Below are 24,088 nucleotides of genomic sequence, written 5' to 3' on the forward strand. Positions count from 1 at the left end.
GGCTGTTGAATTCACCCTGCAAAGAAGCTTGTTTTATTGACACGTGCACATAGGAGGACACACACAGGCCTTCATACACACACACAAACTTCATAACTTTTTGGCCTCTTGACTGCTTTCAGAGAACCAAACTTAACTTACGTGATCTCATTCACAAACTTTGCAAAGAATTGAGACTAAATATACACACAAATATTTGTACAATAGCAATGAAACACATAAATACACACACATGCACACAAAACTAAGCTTGGACAGCGTTCAAAGTCTTTTTAACAGCAGGATGTTCAATATAAGTGAAGCTTCGGAATAGAACCAATTTGATTCATGTGTTCCTGCTGTAAAAAGAACATCAGTGAAGCAGGAAGTGTGGATGTGAGTGACAGATACCAGTCTCCCATGTGTAATGATCTTTTCTGCACATCCACACATGTAAAAAGCCAATTACAGATCCAGTTATGTGTATAGGGGGCCAAGACATTGACTTTCTAAAGAAGACATCTCACTGGGGAAACCACATTTCTTTAATCCTATGGACTATGGAAACCAGGATTCTTGTTTGGATGAAGTTGTAAAAATCAGGTTATTGCAGAAATCCAGCAGTAACCTGTTTAATTAGATGTACTGTACATGAACAAGATATTTTCTACTTTAATGTTAGAAAGTATTTTAAGGAGAGAACGAAAGAATGTATGAACCCTCTGGAATGAAACTTTTCCAGATCTCGCACATTATCTTGATATTATTTGCTCTCTCACTCTCCCTCTGTCTCTCTCTCTTTTGGTTTTCGGTATCTCTGCACTGTGTATTTATCTAAATATGTCTTGAGACAAAAATCGCACTGCCGTCTGGGCTGTGGGAAACACACACACACACACATATACAAACACACACAAGCCGCTAAGAGCAGCCTTGTTTTAGAGGAGGAGCTCTGGTCAGGTTCCCTCTGTAAAAGTCTTCCCTTCCCTGAATACGAGTGACTCTTGGTGTGGGTCCTGTGGTGCAGCTCCATCCTTGAGTCTATGGGCCTCCTGGTGCAGCTTCATGCCAGAACACCCGTTGCCCGTAAACCAGCTGGCATGTTTTCCCTTGTTTTAGCAATTACGCCAAGCAAAATTGAATGTAAGTAAGATTGATAAACTTGATAGAAATGCACACATAGTGTATTGCTGTGCACGGGCCCTGTGGTGCAGCTTGTGTGTCAGGTCCTACAAGCCTTGTGGTGCAGCTGCATACCATGGTTTGTACTTCTGAGTCATGTTTAATTATTAGGAAGTTCTGTCGTGGGTGTGTGGTTTAGTATAAAGTCTGCCATGCACCAACACACACACACATCGACCCACACACACGCAGACCCACAATTCTGCATCCAGCGCCTGTGGTGTTAAATCAGCGGGAGAGGTGGCGTGAGAGAGAGAAATGTACTTGTGTGTGCTTCTGTGTGTGTGTGTTTGTGACTTATTTGTTTCTCGCCAGCACCCAGTGGCGTGAAAACCAAACAAAGGGCCTGGAGCCTAGTGACAAGAAAACAATCTTACAATTCCTGACAGCAATGCAAACACCAACGCTGTTTGTTCTGTTTGCGTGTGGGTGTGTGTAACAGAAAGAGAGTCCACATGAGAAAAGAGAAAATGGGAAAGAAAGTAAATCAGTGAACCAGCCCATGATGAGAAAGAAGAGACACACACGGCAGTTTACGTTCACCCCTCACCCGTCCAGACCCTTCCCACCAATCGCCACTGAGGCACCGTCTGTCGCAGCCAATCACTGGACACACAGAGTACACCCACTTCCTGTAACACTAACCATAACATTCCAGCAGGTAAACTATGGCAGTCGCCTCTAAATGGACAATTAGTGAAGATTAAAGGCAACCTCCTCGTCTTTCTCCATTAACTTAATTAGGAGGAAAAGACATCTCAAATGACCCCCAGCTCCCTTTAGCCTTCCCTCCCTCTCTCATTCCTCTCTCTCTCCGTCCAGCCTCTTTTCCACTGACTTAACCAGTAAAAGTTATATTTACAGTAACCGGGGAGGGTGACGTCCACACTTTCACATCTGGGAGCTCCACTGAAGCATTTGGAGGTTAAGTGCCTTGCTCAAGGGGTAACCCAATGGGGCTGAGGAGCATGTCTCATTACCGTCCATTCATCAGTGCAGAGATTTAGACTGGCAACTTTCCAGATGATGATTTGTTAACGATTAGACACTTGCTGGTCATTTTCCTTCCTCCACATACATCCCTCTTGTACTCCAGTTTCATCCAGCTTCACTTCCCCCCAGCTATCTCTTTTTTCCTAGCCTTTAAGACACCTAATCTATCTATCTAATGCTGTTATTCTCACTGGCCCACAGTGGGTGTACATTTAGGGGCAAAGCATCATTCTCAAGGACACTTTGACTGAAATAAGTCCTTCACCAGCCTCCCTCTAGACAGAAACTTACTTCTCTTTCCATTAAGCCTCCAAAAAACCCTTTTAGGCTTAATGTTTGGCTGCTGGTATCTGTGCTGTGATGCATTTTATATGGTGCTCTGAGGACGCTAGGGGACCGTGGCAGTGTTGAAGAATAGGAAGAAGCTGTAAACTAAAAAACAACACAGGAGCCTCCAAGATTTACTCCACTAGAGCATGTTATCAAACTAAACTGGCTAGGTTATTATGTAAAAATTAGCAAAAAGCTCCTTTTGTCAGTTTTGTATTGTTTACATTAGCTTTTTAATTGCAGATACAATAAATCTGATTTATAAATGAAATTCTTTGGTAGAATATCTTACTTACCTTACTGTTTATGGAAATCAGTGATTTAATTAAAGCAACTGCAACTTTTGCTGAACGGTAGCATAGTAGTAGCCATTATGGGATAATGGTAAATGCTAATACATTGTGTAGAAGTATCATCATTGCAGAAGAGTCCGAAAGTTAGCCAATGGACTCAGTAATGTCCAGTTTGCTACCATTAGCTACCATTAGCAAATTATAGCTGGATTTCCGACGGTCCTTGAACGAATTGTGTGCTACGAACACGTCCCTCTGGAAATATAACCAAATCTAACCTTAAAACAGTGATATTTCATCCAGACCACTTTATCCTACATGCTGCATTTAACATTTCACCAAAAATAAATTGTTGAGTTCAGTACGTTGGTTGAAGCATGGACTGTATTTACAGCATGACAGCCCTTTTAAAAGAAAACGAATCACCTCCTACATTATGTAATACTCAGCATGAGGCCCCTTGATGAAGGAAAACAGGAAATGTCTCCCGTGTCTGACGTTGCTCTCATTTTTCGTCTCCACCGCATCCCTCCACTCTCATGCAAACCAATCAGCTGTAACCCGAGCTGCTTTAATGGGGCAGAATGATGCTGCTTCATGAGTATCACTGGAAGCAAACCAGCGCTGGCTCAAATACAGGAGGTCCTGCACGCAACATATGCTCACACACTGTTACAGGCATGCGTACATAAAAGATGCACACGCAAGCTACCAGAGCAGAAAGTGAAGATAACACGATGGAGCTCAGTCTGGGTCAGTGTTATTAGACAGGAGACTAACAGCCATCAAGTCACTTAGCAAAGTAAACCTCCCTGACTCACTGTGATGTGCACTGATGCACAAAAGTCCTCCAACCAACGGCTTGCATTTTTCCACCCGAGCCATCATGATTGTTGCTTTTCAAACCAGATACCCATTGCCTTTCTAGCAAATGTATTCTACTCAGTGCTTGATCTTAGTGTGTGTGTGTGTGTGTTAGGATGTGTCTGGGTGCATGTGCTGCGAGACCACAGTCTCTGCAAACTGTGGGGGGAAACAACCACAGACTGCACACACTGAAACCCACAGACTCCAGTCCACAATCCATCTATCTCACCATCCCTATCTTTGTTTTCTCTCCCCCCTACCAAGCACCTAGCGGGGTCACAGACTCCAACTCCTCCATCCATCTACCCGGTCCCTTCATCCTTCACCAGCATCCTTTCATCCGTCCATCTCCCTCCTTCACATGACCTCCCCAATACCTATCGTCCATCTGTCTTTGTCAGACACTCACCATCTGCACTTACTGCTCAATTAGAACATTTTCCAATAAGACACAAAGCCAACCTCTTCAATTCTTACGCTTCGTTCAGCTTGGCAGTATCCAAGACTCTGGTAAAAACTATTATCCAGCCTGATACCTCTTGCCCTTGCCTCCCACCCTCCTCAAGAGCAGAACCTCCAACCCATGCCTATTTTCCCTTAATGCTAGTCCAGCTCCTTCCCTCTCCTCCCGTCTCCAAACCTCAGACCACAGGGCTTTAATAGGAGGGTTAAGAGGTAATTCCTATCACACTGCCATCATTTAATATCTAACCGAGTCTGACAGAGAGGAAGGTTACGAACCCAAACCAGAAAGCCACCAGCAAACCTCCCTGTCTCCTCCTTCTTATTCCTACTGTTATTCTCCCTTTCAGACTCCCTCTCTCCTACTTTTGCTCTTTCCTTGCTCTTATTCTACCTCAATTTCTTCCTCTTCTGTCTTTCACTCGGATGCTCTCTCTTATCTAAACACCTTGCTTGTTGCATTACCGCCACTTCCTTAATTTGCAGAAAAACAAAGCCTTGACAGGATTAAAAGCAGAGAAAAATGGAAGAGAAAAGTGGAAAGGAGAAAAAAATACGGAGCAGGAGGAAACTCCAGACACTGTAATTTAGATTGTGCTGATGGCAAAGTAGGGATATAAAGAACATGAGATTTATAATGTTAAGTTTGGAACATGTTCACCGTTTCCACTCTCTTACTGAGTTGTCTGAGAGCTCTACAGGGATCCATATTCGACCAGTGATAAATAAGAGCTATCGAGACCAATTAGAGGTTTTATAGAATAGTAAGCCAGGCGGTCGAGGAAATAAGACTGTCACTCATGAAGAATAAGAGAAAGAATTGGAAATAAGAGGTAAACACAGTGCGAGTGTGTTAAACGTGTGTGTGTGAATGACGGAGTATGTGCGTTGGTATGTGTTTGTATGTGTGTGTGTGTGTGTGTGTGTGTGTGTGTCCCTGACGTTCACATGAGGGGTTTTGACTGTGTGTGATCCTGGAAGCCGCAGTTGACGTAAATGACAATTTGCTTTCAGCCATAACAGTCTACTTTGCTGTCTTCAGCAATACATCACGCATCACCACAAATACACGAAACACACGATCTGCCTGTCCAGCGTTTTAAATAGAGGTTTCACAGTGCACACCCCACTGAGAAGATTTCATCTTTCTGCGGCTTTTCTGCCAACACAAGAGATCATATTGAGAAAGAGCTACAGAAACTCCAACTTAATTTATTGTTATCACCATAAACCACCATTATTTTTACTCTATTTGTTTTGGGTATTTTTTGTTTTTGCCTTTTTTTATTGTGATGACTGATGGTTTTGATCAGTTCAGAGTTTCTTCTCTTTCGCTTCTAGATTTTCAATACATTGCACTGTGACTGTTTTATTGTATTGTAACTGTCCATTTGAGATGGACTTCAACATGTCAACTTTTCATGATAACAGAAAAACAATGCAATTTTTTGACAATTCGATTGGAGAGGTTTTCTTTTCACCTAAGACATAGAGGAACTACCTGAACCCCAAAAAAAGAGCATTTCATCCTTCAGTTTATCTGAGAACCTAAAAATAGCAAAATATGCAGATACACGGTTTTCTCTGGACAGAAATGATCTATCTATCTAATAAATAGGTATACTGCAGACAGAAGAGGTGATATACAACCGAAGCAGACTGTGAGTCAGCATTCAGTCTAAATTTCCTCAAAGAGCTGTCACTTTAAGAAATCAATCTTTTGAGTCTCTTTCGATAGGCTTGAAAGTTGGCTGTGAATGACAGTGAGCTTGGACATAGAATGGATTTCGATGGCAAAAGCAAAACAACACATCAAAACACTCCCGCAGAATTATCCACCACCAGCCCAAGTGATTAGCATGTTCCCAGCGATCCTGGTCCACCAATAAACCACTAAATCTGTCACTTCCTGCAAAGCTTCAGTTTTTAAAGTATGAGGAGTTGATAATGCAACTCAATATACAGCAGTCACTGACGTTTCTGACCCTCAAATATTCAGTGGTGTATTCTTTTAAATGATTGCTGCTTTAATTCACTTTTTGATCAACTAAAAGACCTAAAACATAAAAAATGTCAAAAAATGGAAAGACCAATAGAATATACTTTTTCAACTAAGTACAGTTACAGTAGCTTCCAAGGCCGTTCTGCCTCATGGAAACATTATAAAACAGAGTGAGAGAAGTGAGAAGTTTAATGTCCCAGTGTTGGTATTCCCTATCCCAACACCTTGCAACGCACACACACACAAAGATATGAAGAGAGCGTACGTGCACGTATGTGTAAGTGTGTGCATACATGATGTATAAGATCAAAAATGCAGGCAATAATAACTGTAGTCACATACAATCAAATGCATGCATGCAGAAGACACACACACACACACGCACACCCACACACACACACACAGACACACACACAGACACACACACACACGTACACACACACACAGACAAGGTCTACCTCTAGCTTTACTTGAAGGCAGCCCAATACAAATAGCTATAAAGTTTAGAAGGTGTTTCAACCTTCAACCGAGGCTGACAGAGACTCTCTGAGGATAAGATAAATAGAAAACCTGACTGGAAAGAAGGAGTGCAGACGGAGGGAGCACAGGGGGAGAAAAGGAGACAGGGTGGGTGCACCAATGGGACTGAAAGAGAGAGAGAAAGAGAGAGAGAGAGTATGTCTGGGAATGTGAGATGAAAAAGAGAAAGAAGGAGGGCAAGTGGGAGGCTTCTCCGAATCAGTATGACCTGCTCTTACACTCTGAATACTCTGGGAAAACTCCATATTCCCGAATAAAAATTCCTCATAGGTCCAAGCAAAACATTCGCTCCAGGAACACTTTCACCTCTTAAAATCATGCACACACACACACATCTGACACACACACTCTTTTTCTCCTCTCAACAGGAGCACAGAGCGCCACTGTGTCACCTGGCGCGGGACTTGAACCCTCAACCCGGATAAAAGTTCTGACAGTGCGCCGTGGCCGTGTTTTCAAATGGATCACGTAACACATCAAAAGAGACAGAAAAGGGCAGCGGGAGAGTCAGAGGCAGATGAGAGAGCTGAGGAAAGTAGGATCACTGGATGGAGAGATGGAAAAACAAGAAAGGTGTACTCACAGCCGTCCTAGTTTGGGGTTGGACTGGAAGAGAAGCTCTGGGAGAAACTGGAGTTTGTTTCTGTTCAGACGACTGTGGAGAGAAAAGGAAGGAGTAAAGGAAAGGAAACACATCCAAAGTTAAATTGTAAAACTCATCTCAGCGGGAACAGGAAAGGGCAAAAACCCACACTCATACATCACTCAGATTCATGCTTTTGTGTTGACTGAACTATCACCAAGCGGGCGACTGCATCGCCTTGTAGGTCAGCAGGTTCATGGTTCAAAGGTCAAACTCATGGGAAAGTCTGTCTGGTTTCCTGTGATTGTGACCTACGGGTTATCGTGTTGTGTTTTGTGAGCGTATGTTGGTTACAGGTTATCGTGCTGTAAGCTCTTTAAAGAAAGTTACTGCAATCGTCTCTGTATGTGCTTTGACCTGGGAGTGAAAAGGGGAACAAGTTTGGGCTCCTGGCGTCTTCCAGTTATCTCCACTGAGAGATGTTTTCAGTAAAGATCCTCAATTCTCAGTAAAAACTGTTTTCTCAGTGTAATTCACAACTGTTGTATTTTTGGTAAGTATCTAAACTGTTTTGTCACTTTATGGGAGGAAAATTAGGGGTATATAAGAGCGCCAAGTAAATCCAAATGGCCAAAATAAACTTAATCTCAGTAGAGTACTTTATATGATAGGACAAAAACGCACAAAATGCAATAGCTTTGTCCAAGAATTTAAATTTATTCTATTTTGCTCATTAATAAAACTGATAGCTTATCTCTCCTCCATTACTTCACTAATATTAGTCATGACAAACAAGTGAGAGGTTTTTTGGCGCTCTGGAAATGAGACTGTCAGGTGCGTGTAGCCAACATAAACAGTCCCATATCATTTAAAAAATGCCTGCACACTGACCAAAAAACTACTTTATATGCAAAAAGTGTTGATTTACTACACATGCAAAAGGTGTTAAAAAATGTGAAATGTGAAAAACGTGACAAAAAAATCAACATTAGCTCAAACTGGATACCATGTAATTTTTAAACAGGCTATTAGAAAAACAATAATGGCCAGTCAGGAGAAAGGTGGTGCGAGCCAAGGATACCAGAACAAATACATAGACAATATATGCTTATGTGTGCATCCACCCGTGAGTATTTATCTCTTTATGCACTCATTAATTACTAGGTAAGAGTAAATGACTGCAAAAAACATGTTAAAGACAACTTTTAATTACAACCTTCTGGATCTAGTGTTCATCAGTCTAATAATTTTCGTTCGATCACTTTTATGTGGTTTTGTAATCTTGGTCATATTTCAAAGGTTCCAACATTTCTGGGTCATTTCTTCCCATGATATGGGACTGTTTCAGATAAATGTGAAAAGAAAACAACAGAACAGCTTCTCATGCCAAATCCCTTCCTATATCTCACATGTAAAATCCCATTCCTTCTTCAAACAAGTTGAACTGGGCATGAAATGGACACATGGCAGTTATTTGCAAAGGAATGAGAGGCAGAGGAAGATGGAGAGAGTGCAAGGCTGGTGTTGACCAACGAGTAGACATGTGAGTGAGGGTAAAGTGGGAGATAGAGTAAGGGTGAAAAATGTGTGTGTGTGTGTGTGTGTGCATGTGTGTGTGTGTGCAGCAGGAGGGTGGGGTTGGCTGCAGCAGAGATAGATGAGGACAGTGTGACGAGAGGGAGTGAAAGTGTTATCAAGCTACCAAAGCGCTTGGCTGAGAAACGAGGCGTGGAGGGGAAAAAGAAAAGAAAAGGACGGTGGAGGGTCACAGGTCACAAAGTAGAATCTGCTCTGGAGAAGACACAGACTCCAACCTTTTGACCCCTGTGATAATGATAATAAGACCCTGACTTTCACTCCTGTGTGTACCAATGGAAAGAGAGCCCCAGTCCAACAACAGATATCCGCCATTTGAAATAATTGACCCCTGCTCCTAGAAAATAACTGCTGGTACAAAAGTAAAGCTCACGATCGGCTACTATTACAGTTATGAGTCATTTTAAGATGTTCGCTCACCAAACAGTTATGGTTTTTAGGACAAGAATCCTTTGTGTGTTTTGAAATAATAATGACAAGTTTATTCTACTTGGAACCTTTGAAATATTACCAGACCACAAGTCCATGGGCATTATATTTTAAAATTTGGAAAATTATCCCTGTTAGTCAGAATCTCAATGAAGTCCAGCAGAAATGGTTTGGACATGAGAGAGAACTAATCTCACAGGGCCTGTACCTCAAAATCTAAAACTTTGTAGTATTTTTGTAAGGAAAATGAAAGAAAAAATCCCATTTCTTTAAAAATCCCTGATTCTTTTTGCAAGACATCCAGGGATTAGAAGCTTATACAGCAATGCACATCAAATAATCATTACTTTTTGCCATTTCAGAGCCAGCTCTGCATCTCTAAATTATAAAATAGCCATACCCGTGACTTCACAATTCATGTGCTGACATGCATGAATGTCCTCGCCCAAGGAGATAACTACACCATAAGCTCCATGTTTTTCACATTGTGACGCCATAAATCACACAGACTCAGCACCACGACCTCTCACCCCTAAACTTTCACCCTGACAGGCAGAACATCAGAGAACCTGTCAACAAAGCATGTTAAAAAGCATTTCACTATCACTGAAGTAAATCAGGACCCTCATTATTTTCATCACTACAGCAGAGTGTCATTTTTTCCTTAGATCGATTTTAGGTCAAATACAAAGTGTCATCTGTACACGATGTGATGTACATAATATGACATAAATATACTTGACCTGCAACTAAATACTTTATCATTGCACGAACACATATTTTCAAATAGATGAACAAAATGCATTTGCCTCCTGTTCCCCATGCACCCACCCACCCCGAACCTCTGACCCTTCCTGACACACCACATTAAAGAGCCTTTGGACACTAAAGCAGCCCATCGCCTCTCGCTTTGACTACTGGATGTGTGATCTCCATTTAGAAAGATGCACATGTCGCTGCCACTCAACGTCTCCTCTGACCAATGTCAGGTGAGTTTGCTGTCACCTGAACTGACTTAAGTGTCCCTCTACATGTCTGCATCGCATTGCCGTGACAACACCTCCCTGTTATTCTTGCTCTTGTAAAACTCACTTCACTGGACACAAAATCTTTAAATCAATATGGTCTCCGGTGGAAGTGGACAAACCCATCCCCAATGAGACTGTGAAGACAAATTAATTGGCATACTGTGCTTAAATAGCTAATAAATGGACATTAACAGAGAAATCATTTGAACAGATATATCAGTGAAGAAATTCTCAGGTCCTATCCAAGCCCACCACTGTGAAGCCAACACTGTTCAGACAGCCATTTCATAAGTTCTCATCACTTGAAGTTCTCTAATATGGCAGCTAGAAGGTATGTTACATAATCTGAAAGCTAAAGAAAATAAAGTAGATTTTTTAGGAGATAATGTGTCACGGTATGCAGTGTGTTTCTCTCTTTTTTCATTTCATGGTACGTCGTCGTGAACACTCCATAAAGCAGAAACATGGAAGCACCTCTTCCTGCAAAGCTGTCTGCCTGTCATCCCTCCAACACAGAGTCATAAACATGCAGGTGTGTGTGTGGGAAGTGTTGTGTTGTGCACTCACACCTTGATTCTATTGACTCGAGCCCTGGTGTGAGCTGACAGACACACACACACACAGAGACAAACACAGTGAACAAGGCAATATCTATGAGAGATTCCAAGGATGCGTGTGAAGTGCAAGGATTTGGGCATCCTCCAGGTACACTCTTTGTGTCTTTGTGTGTGTGTGTATGTGTGCCTTGCAGAGTGGACAACAGCAAGGCTGAAGGTGTGTGTGTGTGTGTGTGTGTGTGTGTGTGTGTGTGTGTGTGTGTGTGTGTGTGTGTGTGCATGTTTGACGCAATGGAAAAGCTGCAGTAATAAGTCAAATATTTGCTTGTGTGTGAATTGGTGTTTGCAGGTGTCTGTATATTTTGGGATGTTTATGTGTGTGCATTTTGGTAGCCTTGCAGGCTTTTTACACGCTTAAAATACACATAAGTTAAGATTGCATCAGCGGTTTAGCTTGAACTGCTGTCATTTCTCAGTCACACAAAACAGGCAACAGGATAAGATGGTGTACTTACAGTCTCTCCAGCAGTCTGAGGTCTTGAAAGGCTCCTCTCTCGACAACACTGATCTGGTTGTCCTCCAGATGACTACAGAGATGGACATTAAGAACAACAGTTGTCAGTGTTGTCAATTCAGAAGCAGTAACAGAATGACTGTCAAGGAGGCAATAGGAATTATCAGTAACATTACACAGTTGCAGTAGTTATTTCTTGAGAAGGTCTTAATTTTATTGTCAAACTGAGGGACAGCCATGTAGCTGGGAATACCTAGCAGCCAGCTTTCCAGGCTGACCTAGAGGTTCAAGCCAAAGGAAGAAACACCAGATAAATTTAATTTTCTGGACAGTACGCACACAGAGAAACCAGCTGCTTGCCAGAGAGAAATAAAGATTTCAAACATTGAGAGACACTTGCACTTTGTAAAAGTTGGTTGTATAAACAAGTAACATTTAGAAATTTTAAGACATGTAGCATTTCACAAATGTCATGATCAAGTGAGCCAAAAACAATTAAAAACCCATCCCTCTTCAACCCCTCAGTGGATAAATCCTCCACTTCTCATCTATCTTTCCAGTTGCGCTCCCAGTGTAATGCATATTTTTTTCTTCCCTGCTCTGTGTGTGTGTGTCATGTTTTTGGGGTGACTTAAGGTTTTCCAGATGGGAAAGAGTACAGATATGTGTGTTTATATTTTCTGTCTGAGGACGTTAAGAGTGACATCTCCTGAGAGACAGAAGGGGAGGGGGAGATCGAAGGAAAAAAGAGGCTGATGTGAGAGGCAGTGGAGGAGAGGAGGGAAGAAGTGAAGGCAGGGGAAAGAAAGGAGGAGGCAGAGAGAGGAGACAGAGATTAAGAGACCCAGAATGACAAGATAGATTGAGTGAGAGAGATATTAAAAAAAGACAGCAAGAGCAAAGGAAGACTAAAGAAGCTGTATCAAAAGAGACAATGTCTGGCCTGCCATGTGGACTTTAAATTGTTTTGGCATGATGACCTTCCTTTAAATATGCATTCAAAGAAAATGTTTAGACAAGCAGCTGTATTACAGCCATTAATTTGTGGTCTGTCATACCGGCTCTGTACGTAAACACACAAGCACAGAGACAATCTGTTGGACTGAAACATGCAAGGAACAATAACATGCACACAAGCATGCATTCATGCACATTTTACTAGTGTTTATTTTGAAACATTTTAGCTATCAACAACATAAACTTCTGGGCAAAATGCAACAGCAGTTCAGAAGTATAACTACTCCTACTTTTTTTAGTAATTAGTTTACATATTCTCTCCATTTTTCTCTTTGGTTTTCATTTATGGGCTATGTTCTTTGCATCTTCTACTACATCAGCTTTTGGCTGCAAACTTCCAGGCAGAAATTAGTTTAAACCAATCATATCTTTTACAAAAATAAAAATGATAAGCTGTGCTTCATACAGCATGCTTAAATCAGTTACAGTCACACAAATGCAAACAAAGAAAAGTAAAGACGGTTGGAGAAAAAAATTTGAACTGTTTGCTAACAAAGGCAAACAGACACCGACAGGCACAACTACACAGAAGATGCGTAGACATAGACAGGGCCAGCCTACTAATGAGCAATGTCAGATATGCATGTAAACATGTAGAGAATAAACATAGGTATAGTTATGCACTGGTAGCAAGAATAGCCAATCACATATGTAAACATAAGCTCAGGCCTGAATCCAGTCCTCTAGTCGTAACTGAGAGTCCAGCCAGCATTAAAGCAGCATGTTTATTCTAGTCTAGCTGCATTTTCTTTGCCTTGATAAGAAAGCATATCTCATAAACTCCAGAGAAAGCTGCATCAAGACATAACTTCGAGTAACTACGATTTTATTTGTCCAAATGAGGGATCAGCCGCATGCTGATTTATTGAATGAAGTTTAGAAAGGCAGGGGATCTTAAGCCAAACACATGGTGTGGGGAGTCGATGCTGGCATATTGTTCAGATGAGGTATTGTTTTTATATTGGTCTGTATCAGGCATTACTCATCGACAGGGAGATGGAGAAAGATGGAGAAAAGAGAGAGAAAACATGTATTGATTTCATGTGTGTGGGGCCTGGTGTGTCTAATAACTCTTTCATTCAACCATATTAGACAATCTTAGCAACCATTATAAAAAGCACAATGATGTCACGCTACCTTATGGCAAACTCAGAGCACTTGGCCTCTGCAGGAAAAAAGGAAATACTTCAGGGCATATTAACTTCACTTGTTGTTTACACACAATGGGTGAAACCACATTAACTTTCCCGAGCCAAATGTTCAATATCAAGCACAAGTTTTCACCTACATCTGAATTTGTTTGGAATTACTCAATTTCGCCACAATCTGGAAGAAATCTTGTGATGTAAGGCTGCCAAAGATATTACGCTAAGTGTTGCACATTTAGTATGCATGCAAAGACAAGCTGGGTCTGTGATTACGGCAAGAGGGTCTGACCTCCCAGATTAAAGAACACTAGACTGCTGGATTTGTTTTCAGTGGATGAACAGAAACTTCTGTTAAATGTTTAATCATTTTACAGCTGGCAATCTGAATAATGTGCTTTAATGAGGCCAGATACTGAGTTGGAAATGTAAAATACCAACAAACTAGTCCAATTAACATACTTTTATTCCAGTGTTGTATGATTATTGAGGTGTTAATGGATAAGCAGATACGTTAGCAGTTGAAAAAACACCTGATATGACATAGGTATGCTGCATATACAGTACACAGTACAGTAGGTTTGTTTGGTTGAGGTGTTCAACAGAAGTCGGATATGTAATGGGAGTCAAGTATTTTCACAGGTCTAATTAGCAATAATTACTAGCCTGCCTGTATATATCTAAGCATTGGCATTGAGGAACAACTTTTTCCTGCAGCCATTAGTTTTCCCTGGGAAGAATGCTTGAAATGTTAAACTACATGCAAACCTTTCCCATGGGATGTATGTAAGGCTTCAGTGAGAAGGAATCCCAGAATTAGGCTTTCGTGTGTGTGTGTGTGTGTGTGTGTGTGTGTGTGTGTGTGCGCGCACGCATGCACGTAAAGGTCTGGTAAGTAACAGTAATACCTATTTGACTACTGATAAGGAGAAAGGCTGCACCCTGTGCGACCATGTATGCCTTTGTTCATCCCTTGGTATCATGCAACAATGTGTGTGTGTGTGTTTGTGTGTGTGTGTGTGTGCATGCCCATGTGCACTAGTGTGTGTGGGCATGCATGTGTGCATGCTTGAGTTTCAGTGTGTACTTTCTCAGACTATCTTCTCTTTCCCAAGCCATCTCCTCCCCGTTTCTTTAAGAGATTTAGAGTGGGGAAATGTCACAGCAGTTTATCACCAACCACATGAAACAAGCTGCTGGCCCACCACACGCAAACACACACACACACTCTCTCGCTCACATACACACACACACAGCCTCTTTTCCATGGTCCTTCTCACTCTGTCTAGGATGCAAACAAATAAAGATCTCTCTCTCTTTCTGTGTTTTGCTACACATACACACATTGATAAAACCTAAAACATTCTGACGTCAGTTCCAAAATCCACCCGGGTCCTCACAAGTATGGTTATAGTTAAACAAATGGGCTTACCAATGCAAACACACACATGCATAAACATATTTCCACTCCTCAGCGTAGTTTGTGCTGGGAGTGTATTTTTATCTGCCGGTCTGGTTAAGAGAGAGTGAGGAGGGAAGCTGCATGCAGCCAACGGTGATTATAGTTATTATAGGCCTAACACACACACACACACACACACACACACACACACACACACATTTGAGCCACACATTTGAGCCACTTGAGCCAGAGGAGTGAGAGAGCACTCAAGTCAATTAGGACAGCTGAGAGGAGAAGAGGAGTTACACTCTGTTTAGATATGTTGACTTAGACAAGCAAGAGTAACATAGCAATAGCTATCAGCAATATTGTCACTGGATTTTTTACGCAGGCATAAATGCACAAGGCAGAAGATAGACAGTTAATGGTTTGGAAAAAATGCTCATTCTAGATGTTTACTGACAGCTACAGGTTTCATCTATTGTCAGTCAATCGCCTTTGGAAGTCATTTTGTGTTGAATTGGACCGGTGGTCAGCAGACCGGTCAACCCTCCTGTTTTTCCCAGTATTCTCAGTTTAAATCTGCTCCAGTAAATCTCCCAGATTTGAAATTATGGCCGTAAAGTAATGAATGCTGAACGCTGCTAGTAGTCTCTCTCAAAGTCCCAACTATGTGCTGAATTTATATGCCCTCTTGTGTTTTCATTTGTCTAATGCAGCATTTCACTTTCAACCAGGTAGCATCTGATTCTGACCACCTAACTGTAGTGATTTCCTTAATGTAGGAACTAGTAAAAGCAATCCTTGTTGCTCTGATATTTCAAAGCAAGTGTGTGCCTTGTTAGGATTCACTGTGTGAACTGTGTCTAAATATAAGAGGTATGGTGGTCAGTCTGGCTCTGCTGTTTCAGCCCCCTTTTGAGGCCCCTAAAACAAAACAATTACTCAACAGAGAGTATAACAGAATGGTTAAAGTTACCAGGTATGACACATCAAGTTAGTTCAGGCTGGACATGCATCACGCACCTTTCAGTGTACATATGTGCATGTGATAGGCTTTAAGCTCTTCATCATCTAATTCGACAAAACACCTGCTGCATCCGTTTAATGCTTGACAGCAGTAATTCTCCACATGCTGTGCATTCGGTTCTTAGCACTTATTTAAATCAGTTGATGTTGGCACCTCTGTGTGGAATTGAAAAGTAATTATTTTGTTATTATAGAAATGGTGTGATCAGCTCGTGATTTTGTGGTTTAATTACATGGGCGCAAATTTATATAAATCCCTTTTGTACATGTTTAAAGATTCAAACGTTTGCTGCTTATTTCTAATTTTCAAAGGCATTCTGGTATCTCTGGATGTCCCAGTATTGCAAAACAAAAGTTCAACATTCCTTACTATTATTCAGAGAGACAAGGGAGACAACAGTGAATTCTGAGTCACATTATCTCTTCTTTCACGGTTTCATATGAACGGTGACTCAGAATTTCTCAGTCGTCCAGAAATTGCAACATTTTTTCAGCTGTTTAATCTCTGTGTATCATAATAACTGCACCAGTTTAACATCTTGTTGGCCTGTTGCTTATTTAACAAATAGGAGTCTTACTGCTTGTTACCCGCATGTCAACACTTGATTACTCTATTATTCAACCTCGTAAATATTCAGTAATTACAAAATCGACTCCTTGGATGGGACACTTGCATTCTCCCCTGCCATGAAACCCCTCATTAGGATGGGAAACTCTGTTTTATAGAGCCTCGGTTCCTCTATATCCATATACAGGCCTATTAGGTAAATATAGCATTTGCCTAATTACTCCAGCATGGAAGTTTTTTTTCTTAATGGGATTCCTTGTAAAGAAACAAACACTGGTCACATCAAGGGAAAAAAAAAGAGGTCGTAAGTACATAGTAGATTCAACATCCAGTCCTCATACCCAGATGACTAAGTAGGTCACTTGATAGCATCTTACAAATAAATAACTTGTGATAGTCGTCTGATCTGCAAGTTGTGTTGAGGTACGTTTACACAATTAAAGCTATTAGGCTGAGCTAAGGGAATGACCTTGTTTATGGTTAAAAAAAAAACCAATACTAGCTTTGTATGCCCAAACATTGACCTAGATTTTTTTGTGGCAATGACACACAGAAAAGCCATAGGATAAAAGAGACCACGTTGCTTTAGATTACATGCCTTCTTTAAGCAAGCTTATTAGTTTTTTAAACTAATAGTAAAGCTATCAAAAATTTTGCTTTCAGTCATGCTTCAGGCATTTCAAAGGTGATCGACGATAACTTCAGCATGTTTCAATCCTGCAGGAGCTCTATTTGCAGTTGTTTTGTGAGGCGCTTCGTGTTCAATAACAATAAGTTACACAGATAAAGTCACTGGGCCTCGTGCAACATTTGTTCTTAAGGGGCACATGCAACGGATTAAGAGAATGCATTCTCCAATTTTCTTTCACCTTTTTCTCGTACTTTATTTTCTCTGACTTGAAACGCTCATACAAGAAAACCCTACAGACAAAAGAAAGCGCGGTTCAGGATGAGAATACGACAATGTTTGTGAGGCCCGTTATCTTTGGACATGAACTCAGTCTGAACTTGCTGAGCAAGCTGGCCTAACAACCCCTGAGTAATTTCAGCAGCACTCAATGGTTTATCACCACAAAATGTTGAAAGAAACAAACTTACAGAATCCTGAGGTTCTTGATGCCAGAGAAGTCCACTTTGGTGATTCTGGTGATGTTGTTTCTGTTCAAATCCCTGCAGAGACAAACGAAGAGGTTACAAATCTGATTGTTATGAAAATGTAGCTAAATTAACAGTATGAACTTAATATAGTAGAGAGTATCTTGACAGATGGCGCCTTCATTACCAAAAAATGCTAAAAAGCAAGTGAGGTTCAGTGAAGACCCACTGGGTGCATGTGTGTGTCTGCGTTTGTGTGTGATCTCGCTCCATCAAATTAGCGAATGTGTCGGCAGGACACACCGTGAGAATGCCCCACAGCATATGAGCCCACACACATACACACAAACAAACACACACACACACACACAACATACAAACAAACAGACACCAAAACATGCAAACGCTCCTTCCATACAGCCACCAAGAGAATAATGCACGCACAGTCACATGTCTACACACACACACACTCCTGCTGCTCTGAATTATTGAGAAGCAAATTTTCCAGCAAAAAAAGAAAAAAAGAAAAGCGGGATGAAATTATTTTCTCTTTCCATCATCAGAGTTTAAAAGCTTATCGTGTTTCCTGGCTGTCATTCAATCTGTTTTAACTACGGGTGCACAATGTATGCATACTGCAATACGAACTGGCTGTCTGAGTGTGTGTGTGTATAGACTGGTTCCCTTTATACGGATATGCTGTTTATTGAAACGCTGTCGTACTGGAGGAATTAGAGCGAGGGAAAAAAAACACACAAGAGAGCGCAGACAAACAACACACACGATTTTCTCTCTTATTTCACACACACGAGTCTCTTTCCCTCGCTTTGTGAGCTTTCACTCGCCCTCTCTCACTCACAGACACACACACTCACACATACACATAAACAAAGTCTGGTTTTGCCAAGGAGGCCTGCGTGTGTGTTTTTCATAATACACCTAAACATTTATAAATCTGATTTAAGACCATATTAGGTTTCAAAAGGCTTCCCCAAGCAGCCATGGCAAGGACCACTAATAAGAGCCATACCCCGGCTTGAGACAGGGAGGGCTGGTGTGGGCGAGGGCAGCACTTCCCAAAGCCCAAAATGTGGTCCAGCGGGGGTCTTTGAAAGGACTCCAAGATAATGAATAGTTTCAATATCACATCTGATACAATGGGAGGCCACATAAAATGATCAAACACTCCCACCCACTACAGTACAGACAGTTATCTAAATAATAAAATGCAACAAGTAAGTTCTCAGAATGAGGTCGCAGTCAAGTGAGGCTTCTATCTGAGGATTCTTGACATAGGAAAGAAAAGAAGATAACATAAAAACCTCCACACAAAAGCCCTAAAGCACAGCAAACCAGCACTAACCAATATTTTTATATTCACAATAGATCAAATGACCGTGTAATGTGAAGGCGATCATTCATTGTGACGAATCCAGAGCGAATGATCACCTTTTGACTTTTAGCATCTTTCAGCTCATTGTTTCGGTCTTACAGCTGGCGACTTCGTGATTTTGGCTCACTTGCCCTGAAAAAGCACTGATACACCTACAGAACAGCAACCGCCCATCACCAAATAACAGACACACAAAGTTAGTGACTATCTGGAGAACATAGTGGAGCGTGCAGCAGCTAAACATTTCCCTCAGAAGACGGTGGAGACCAAAACAGAGCTAAAAGGAGTTTGAATATTACTTGCCCTATTACATTAATACATTCTCATAAAGCAAACCACCTTTCCAACATTCATATATTTTTTACAATAAAATGTAAGTTTTACAGTCTGTCTCCTCGAGCCCAGCAAGGAAGCTCTGTTGCATTCCCCATTTGCTGTTTAAAATCTAATAAAGCATAAAATGCCAAAATATATTTTTTTAAGTTCTGCAATCTGTCAATAAACTGACAGATTCTGAAATGGCTGGAACATAAACATAAACAATAAAAACATATCTGGTTGAATTTCAAAGGAACGTTTTGAGGTGTGGTGATGTTGTATTTATTATAATCAAAGACAAGATCACATCACCAAGTGATCCAAACATTTGGAAGCAGCAATCATATAAAAAAAATGCAAAAACCAGAAAGGAAATTCATGATGACTTTGAGTCTCATCCATCTTGCCAATGCATTCAAGAGAGCAGATAAGTTTTTGACAGCGAGCCACTCCACCATCATCCAGACTAGATGGTTGCTGGTTCTTGTCACAGGGTTTCAGTGTGTGTGTAATTGCCAGTTCCTTGGAAAGCGAGGCAGCTTGATAAGCCCTCTTGGACGCGGTGAAAAATTCAATACAGCATTGATTTATCATTTTCAGCTTGAGGAAAGAGCCGCATCCATGATGAAAGAAAGTCCTTGTTGATTTGTAATTTCAAGTATCCACTCACTTTTGAGTGACTCTGAGGCAGAATCCAATCTGAAAACTTCTGTTCCTCATCAATTCACCTCTATCCACCTTCTCCTCCCCCCTGCTATCTATCTCTCCTTATCTGTTCACATTTGGCGACAATCTTTCTGTTTTTCTTTATTTCCTCCCTCCTTCCCTGCATCTGAGTCAAATCTCTCTGTTCCCCAGTCACTGCTCTTTAATGTCAATCTGTCAGTCCTTCACAGCCATCTTTAACCTCGTGTTCCCATCGTCCTCTCCGCTTTTTCTTTCTCTCCCTAATCTCCCCATTTTACAGTGTCTCCCCCTCTCTCAATCTCTCTTGTCTTATCTTTCACCGCTTCACAGTTGACTAAACACTTTTTCTTCGCCTTCCTCTGTTTTTCTCTTTCCCCATAATCTCTCCTCTTTTATCTCAATCTTTCACTCTTTTACAGTTGGCTACATTTTTCCTACCCTTTTCTTTTTTTTCTCTGCCGTCTCGGCTAATCTCTCCATCCTTATCTCCATCTTTCTCTTGTTCACAGTGGAAACTTCTGCTCTCACCAGGGAGACCGCTCTGGAGACAAACAAACAGCGACGATACAGGGCCAGGTGGAGAGCCATGGCATCACCTTATCCAACATCACCACCTAAAAACTGAGAAAGTCTAGGCCATTGCCAGAGCGAAACGAGACGTGGTATGAAATAAAATGTCATGCATTCAAAAAACAAAAAGGTAATTTGCCCTCTCAGACAACTTGCACATGGAGTTTTTACTAATATGCCATGCCATGACTACAGTGGCCTAATATCCAGTGAAGGATTTAATGCCAAACTGTCTTGTTTTCACACTCAAAATCTAATAATGTTGTAAAAGAACCAATTTGAATTCATCTCCACCTCATGGATAAATACTACTGTACTTTCCTTATTCTTAAAATTTCCTGTACTATTGGGCTGATGTAAAGGTTGTGTGGGTTATTAATGCATAAGCGTAAATACGCACAATGCAGCAAAGAAACATATACAAAGAGTGAGTAGCAGCTGTTAACACCTTTACACATCTTTAAAGGCATAACTTTCAGTCAGAGACACTTGCATCGAGGAACTGACCATTTATAACCATGTTACCTGTCAGTGTGCTGACTTCTAGATAGACTTCTAAATAGATGACTTCTTCTCCGAATCATAGATGAATCATTTCTTTAGAGTGTAATATATAATATGAATAAAACTCAAGTTCATTGAGTGTGCCAACGACTGTAAAGCATGAATGAAGCTGCTAAAGCCAATCAGCCAAAATGGAAGCATAAAATCAGTAGCTGCAAAACTGATGCATTCACCTTAATACAGAAAGGTAAAGTTTCTCAAAAGGATGTGCAAAGCATGCACAGCCTACATTACTTTTAGTAGATCCTCTTTCACTACTCTGGAAGGTGTAAGCCTGTTGTGTATTCACACAAGGGCTCAGATAATCCCATATTATAAAACCTCTGTCTCACAATGGAATTCTGGATAAGTTCAAGAAAAGTTTGAAAAAGAGTTGAGAAATAATGGGCTGCAATTATACTTCTAACCAATATATACGCTGTACAGAACACTTTTGCACGCAACCTAAAATGATGAAAACTCTCAGCCAAGGAAAAAGGCTGCAGAGGATCTGAATGACCTAAAGCTAGCGAGGCAGCCATTTTTATGCACCTGGTCTGGTGAAGTGTGGGTGTCCACCCCACCCAGCAGTAAAGCTTAACTTAGCTTTGAATTTAACTGACCAGCTGGCAGTCAGAAAACTAACAAGAGGCTTTAGTACAAAAGCTCTAACCACTATTTGTTTCCATTACAGGCAGAGGTAAGGCACACATGTGTGTGTGTTTGCGAGGGATAAGACAAGAATGCAAACAGCAGGTGTTCAGGGAATTAATATACCATACAACACCCACACACACTCAAGCACACACACGTGCGTGCGCACACACACAAACACACATAAAGGCACAGACAGCTCCCCACCACATCTCACCCCAGACCACTGAAACCAGTGAACCTTACAGTCTGGCTGCCTTTGGCCGGCATACTGGTTGACTTTACACACACAGATTTGGTGTATGTGGGGGGCTGATTCATTTACAGCACAGCTTTATTGGTTGGCTACACCACAGAGACTGAGAAAAAACAGAGAAATAACTATTAGAGAGGAATGTTAAACAAATGACAGATCAGGTGACAAAGACTCCCAAGAGCTCAATGGAATGAAAAGCTGGACCGTGGTAAACCGTGAAAAATTAAGAGAATACATGAGTTAAAATGTTTGACATGCCGGGTTGTTGGCCGGTCAGCCGTGTTTCTCTTTCTGTCTTTATCTCAATCTGTCCTGCTTTTGTTTTCTTGACCTTTGCCCTTTTTTCCAATCTCGTCCAACAATGAGGAATAACTACCGTAAACAGTTTCTTCTCTGCGTTCTGTCTCTTTCTCTAACACTGTGACATTTCCTTGTTCTACTGTTTCTCTCACTCTATCAGGCACTGCATCCTTATCTCTCCATCCCTCCATCCTTTCCCTTTCATCCTTTGTTGTTCTGCGTCCAACGCTTCGTTTCCGAATGCGTTCGCTTCCTGTCCTAATCTCCTGTTATTTTCCACAAAGCTCTTGTAGTCCTTCACTTTCTCATTTCTCCTTTCTTGTTTTTCATTCCTCTCTCTCTCTCTCTCTCTCAGATAGGTATGCTCAATTTCGCTCTCTAAATCTCCCAGTTACGTGAGGAATCCTAATTGCCTTCTTCCTTTTCCTGTGAGCTCCACGGTCTACAGTGCATCTGTCACCAGAGGCAGGGGGCAGCCGTCAAGCTGCTTCAAAATTAGCCTTCATCACAGCTGCAATCCAGCCACTTCAAATCTTTGGATACGATATTTAACACCTGCTCAGACCTCACTTAATATGAAGTGCCTTTTTAGAAGGACCAGAATAAAGTTACAGCAAAACCTTTTGTCCAATCAGGACTGAAGCAGAAGACAGCTCGCCAGAGGCCTCGCCAGTCAGAACATCATATCTTTCTGCTAAATAACTGATTATTGTTGAAAATTGGAGATTAGACATATCCTTCTTCTCTCACTTTGCATGTAGGTGCACATCTATGCAGCAAGTTAAACAACTTCGCAACAAGAAGGGCATCTCCACCAAGACCAATAATCCGCTCTTCTATGATATGCAAATCTGCAAGCTAAAATCACTGTATGCGTCTGGATACATTTCCAAAACTACTACAATTTCACAGTTAGATTTGAGTAAGTGTATAATTAGATGTATGATATGTGTGTATTTATTTTGAGAAGAAAGTGTTGTAAAAGTTGTGGTGTTGTTACAGTTGTACTGCTTTCTTTATGAAGTTTGAGGAACTACATGTGTGGGCTACCACAGAGGATTACTGCTTCCTGTGAATGTGAACTGTATTGGGGAGTCATTGTATTTCTACAATTGGCTATGATTTGTCACTATTGAACTTTTCTACCATCTATTGGATTTTAAGATGTAGCATGGCTTTTATTCCGCCAAGGCCAAACGCCCTATCTCGCAATGTTGACAAAAGTGGAAAATAAGTCCATGTAAACGCCCCATGATTCAGATCAGCCCAAACATTTAATAGGTTCTTCCCTGGTCAATGTTAGAGCCTTTCAAGTTTCATCAAAATGGGGCGAGTAGTTTTTTCCGTAATCCTGCTGACACAACAGACAAACAGACGCACAAACTAAGATGAAAACATAAGCTCCTTGGCGGAGGAAATAAAGGTTGAAGACAAGGAGTTGGCAGAAATGGACAACAAATTCAATTACCGTTTGTTTTTTTGGGTATTTTTTCATCAATGATTTCAGTGATTACAAATCAGAAAAGGATGAGATACCATAAACAAGAGCTAGACCAAAAGGGTTATATAAATGAAAATGAATTTGTATGGTAATAAGGAAACTGGGTTTACAAACGTAGAGACTAATCGTCAAATTAGATGCCCTGTCCTCTGCATTATCAGTGAAAAATCAACATTAAATTCCCATCAGAAGTACAACACAGTACTTAAACTAGTAAATGTGTACATAAAGTCTACAAGAGTACAAGTAAAACGA

General features: G+C 41.1%; 1 protein-coding gene across 1 annotated transcript in view; it reads right to left on the reverse strand.

Moving 5' to 3' along the window:
• The window catches only part of slit3 (slit homolog 3 (Drosophila)), a 241,586-nt gene that overhangs the window by 206,817 nt on the left and 10,681 nt on the right, over nt 1–24,088 (reverse strand). The window contains exons 2-4 of the mRNA XM_041943676.1: nt 17,615–17,686; nt 11,357–11,428; nt 7,232–7,303 (exon numbers count right to left, since the gene is read on the reverse strand). Coding sequence (XP_041799610.1) covers nt 7,232–7,303; nt 11,357–11,428; nt 17,615–17,686 — 216 coding nt within the window. The remainder of the gene's footprint in view (nt 1–7,231; nt 7,304–11,356; nt 11,429–17,614; nt 17,687–24,088) is intronic.

The sequence above is a fragment of the Chelmon rostratus genome, chromosome 9 (assembly GCF_017976325.1).
Source record: "Chelmon rostratus isolate fCheRos1 chromosome 9, fCheRos1.pri, whole genome shotgun sequence".
NCBI classification, from domain to species: domain Eukaryota; kingdom Metazoa; phylum Chordata; class Actinopteri; order Chaetodontiformes; family Chaetodontidae; genus Chelmon; species Chelmon rostratus.